Source organism: Etheostoma spectabile, unplaced genomic scaffold, assembly GCF_008692095.1.
Source record: "Etheostoma spectabile isolate EspeVRDwgs_2016 unplaced genomic scaffold, UIUC_Espe_1.0 scaffold00569665, whole genome shotgun sequence".
NCBI classification, from domain to species: domain Eukaryota; kingdom Metazoa; phylum Chordata; class Actinopteri; order Perciformes; family Percidae; genus Etheostoma; species Etheostoma spectabile.
The window spans coordinates 15,001-16,900 of NW_022605247.1; the positions used below are offsets into that span (position 1 = coordinate 15,001).

Here is a 1,900-nt window from a genome sequence, read left to right on the forward strand (position 1 = left end):
TCTGCTGCTTTCTTCTTCTCTGTCTTCAGTCTCTCATTTCTGTTAAATGTTGTTGGAGAAACTCGGTCTTGACTTTGTACCGACCCCCTTTGGACGTGGTCTGGACTTAACCATGATTTATTATCTCCATTGGGACTTTATTGGAAGTTGTCAGTAGATAACAACAGGAACCATGAGGAGAAAGACCTGCTCCTAAGGGCTCTGATGGACCTCTGGTAGACCTTTTATTAATGTGGGTCACCAGGATTTCCAAAGGGGAGTTTACCCTCTGCTGTGTCCTCTTGTCTCCCCAGATCCGTCCCCGTCAAAGACAGACCCTGATGTGTGTGAGGACAGCAGAGAGGACCAGCTGTCTCCTGATGGTCCAGAGAGGTTGAAGCAGCAGCTTGTGTGTGGAGAGGCTCCATACAGATGTCAGTCTTTCACTTAACTTTAATTCATCTGTCAGTGGTCAGACTGGGGGGGGGGGGGGGTCCTCAGTGTGACCCCCTCCAGGGTTTACTGTTGCTTTACCTTCTCCTCTCTCTCTTCTCTTCCTCTTCATCATCAACTCTTTCAATCTCTTCTCTTCTTCCTCATCTCTGAAACCACGAGCTGCTGTCAGACAGTCCTGCAGGCTTCATCTGTGCACGTATACAGAGGAAATAGTGCACGTGGAGTAGAAAGGGAAGTGGTGGATACAGAGGAAATAGTGCACGTGGAGTAGAAAGGGAAGTGGTGGATACAGAGGAAATAGTGCACGTGGAGTAGAAAGGGAAGTGGTGGATACAGAGGAAATAGTGCACGTGGAGTAGAAAGGGAAGTGGTGGATACAGAGGAAATAGTGCACGTGGAGTAGAAAGGGAAGCAGTGAGGATCCTGTCACATAGACAGGACTGTGAGAGTTGGGGGGGCAGTTTCTAATAAACTCTTCTTCTTCTTCTTCTTCTTCTTCCAGGAAATGTCCCCCTTCACAGCTGAGCTGCTGACTGAGTCTGGAGAGACTTCATACAGGTAACCCAGTCCTCCAATGCCCAGTCCTTCATCATTCAGCAGCTCCACTTTAATCTAATGTCCCCTTTATCTCTTTTTACTGGATCAGGAGACTCCAGCAGAACTGCCCCCCCCCCCCCCCCCCACGTCCCCTGTCCCTGCTTCCAGAGCTTACCCTTCACTTTTAAAGCTCGTTCCCTTCTTCCTCCTGCAGCAGCTGCTTCTCTCTCGTCCAGAGAGACTTTCTGAGTCAGCAGTGATCCCATTTCTAGTTTTAGGACTTTTTACCAGGACTAAAGCTGGAGGAGTTTTGTGTTTGTGTTGCCGGGCAGATTACGCCTGACTTTAGAGCCCAAATCAGTTGCTGCCAACGTATTTTAGAGCCTGGGTGGATGCTGACACGCTGGTTTTAGATCAGCTGAAGAATCCCTGATCTGTGTGCAGACGGTCGGATGATCGCAGGTTGTTAGTTCAGGAAGGAAGACTGAAACGTGGACAACTCTCCGTACGAGAATGAATAAAAACACAGAGCACGCTTTAACTCAGCTCACTGTTGGACCCCAGAGGGAGAGCTGGCTTGTGATTGGCCCTTCTGTGTCCCCAGGTTCAGGTGTCCTGGTCCAGGTGTGTTCCGGTGTGCTGTGACTGGACTGGTGTTTGTTATGACCCAGGAGGGCGAGCTGCGGTACAACACTGTCCAATGGGATGAGAGCCTCCTCCAATCAGCTGGCAGGATTGCTGCAGGGGCCGCTGTTTGACATCAAGTGTTCAGAGGATGGAGCAGTCTGTCAGCTCCACCTCCCCACTGTGACACCAAGGAAGGTACAGCCAGGAGTAGTACTACTGCACAGATGTGTACTCATGGTACTAGTTTTACACAAACTTACACACTCATCCAGACGATATCACATGTGGAACTAATTAAATA

The 1,900-nt window shown here is 49.5% G+C and overlaps 1 protein-coding gene across 1 annotated transcript in view; it reads left to right on the forward strand.

The window, feature by feature from the left end:
- Positions 1-1,664, forward strand: part of LOC116685223 (NACHT, LRR and PYD domains-containing protein 9C-like) — a gene marked incomplete at its 5' end in the record, with an annotated part of 16,244 nt that extends 14,580 nt beyond the window's left edge. The window contains 3 exons of the mRNA XM_032510385.1: positions 294-413; positions 938-993; positions 1,577-1,664. Of these exons, the coding sequence (XP_032366276.1) occupies positions 294-413; positions 938-939 (122 nt within the window). The remainder of the gene's footprint in view (positions 1-293; positions 414-937; positions 994-1,576) is intronic.
- Between the last annotated feature and the right edge of the window lie 236 nt (positions 1,665-1,900).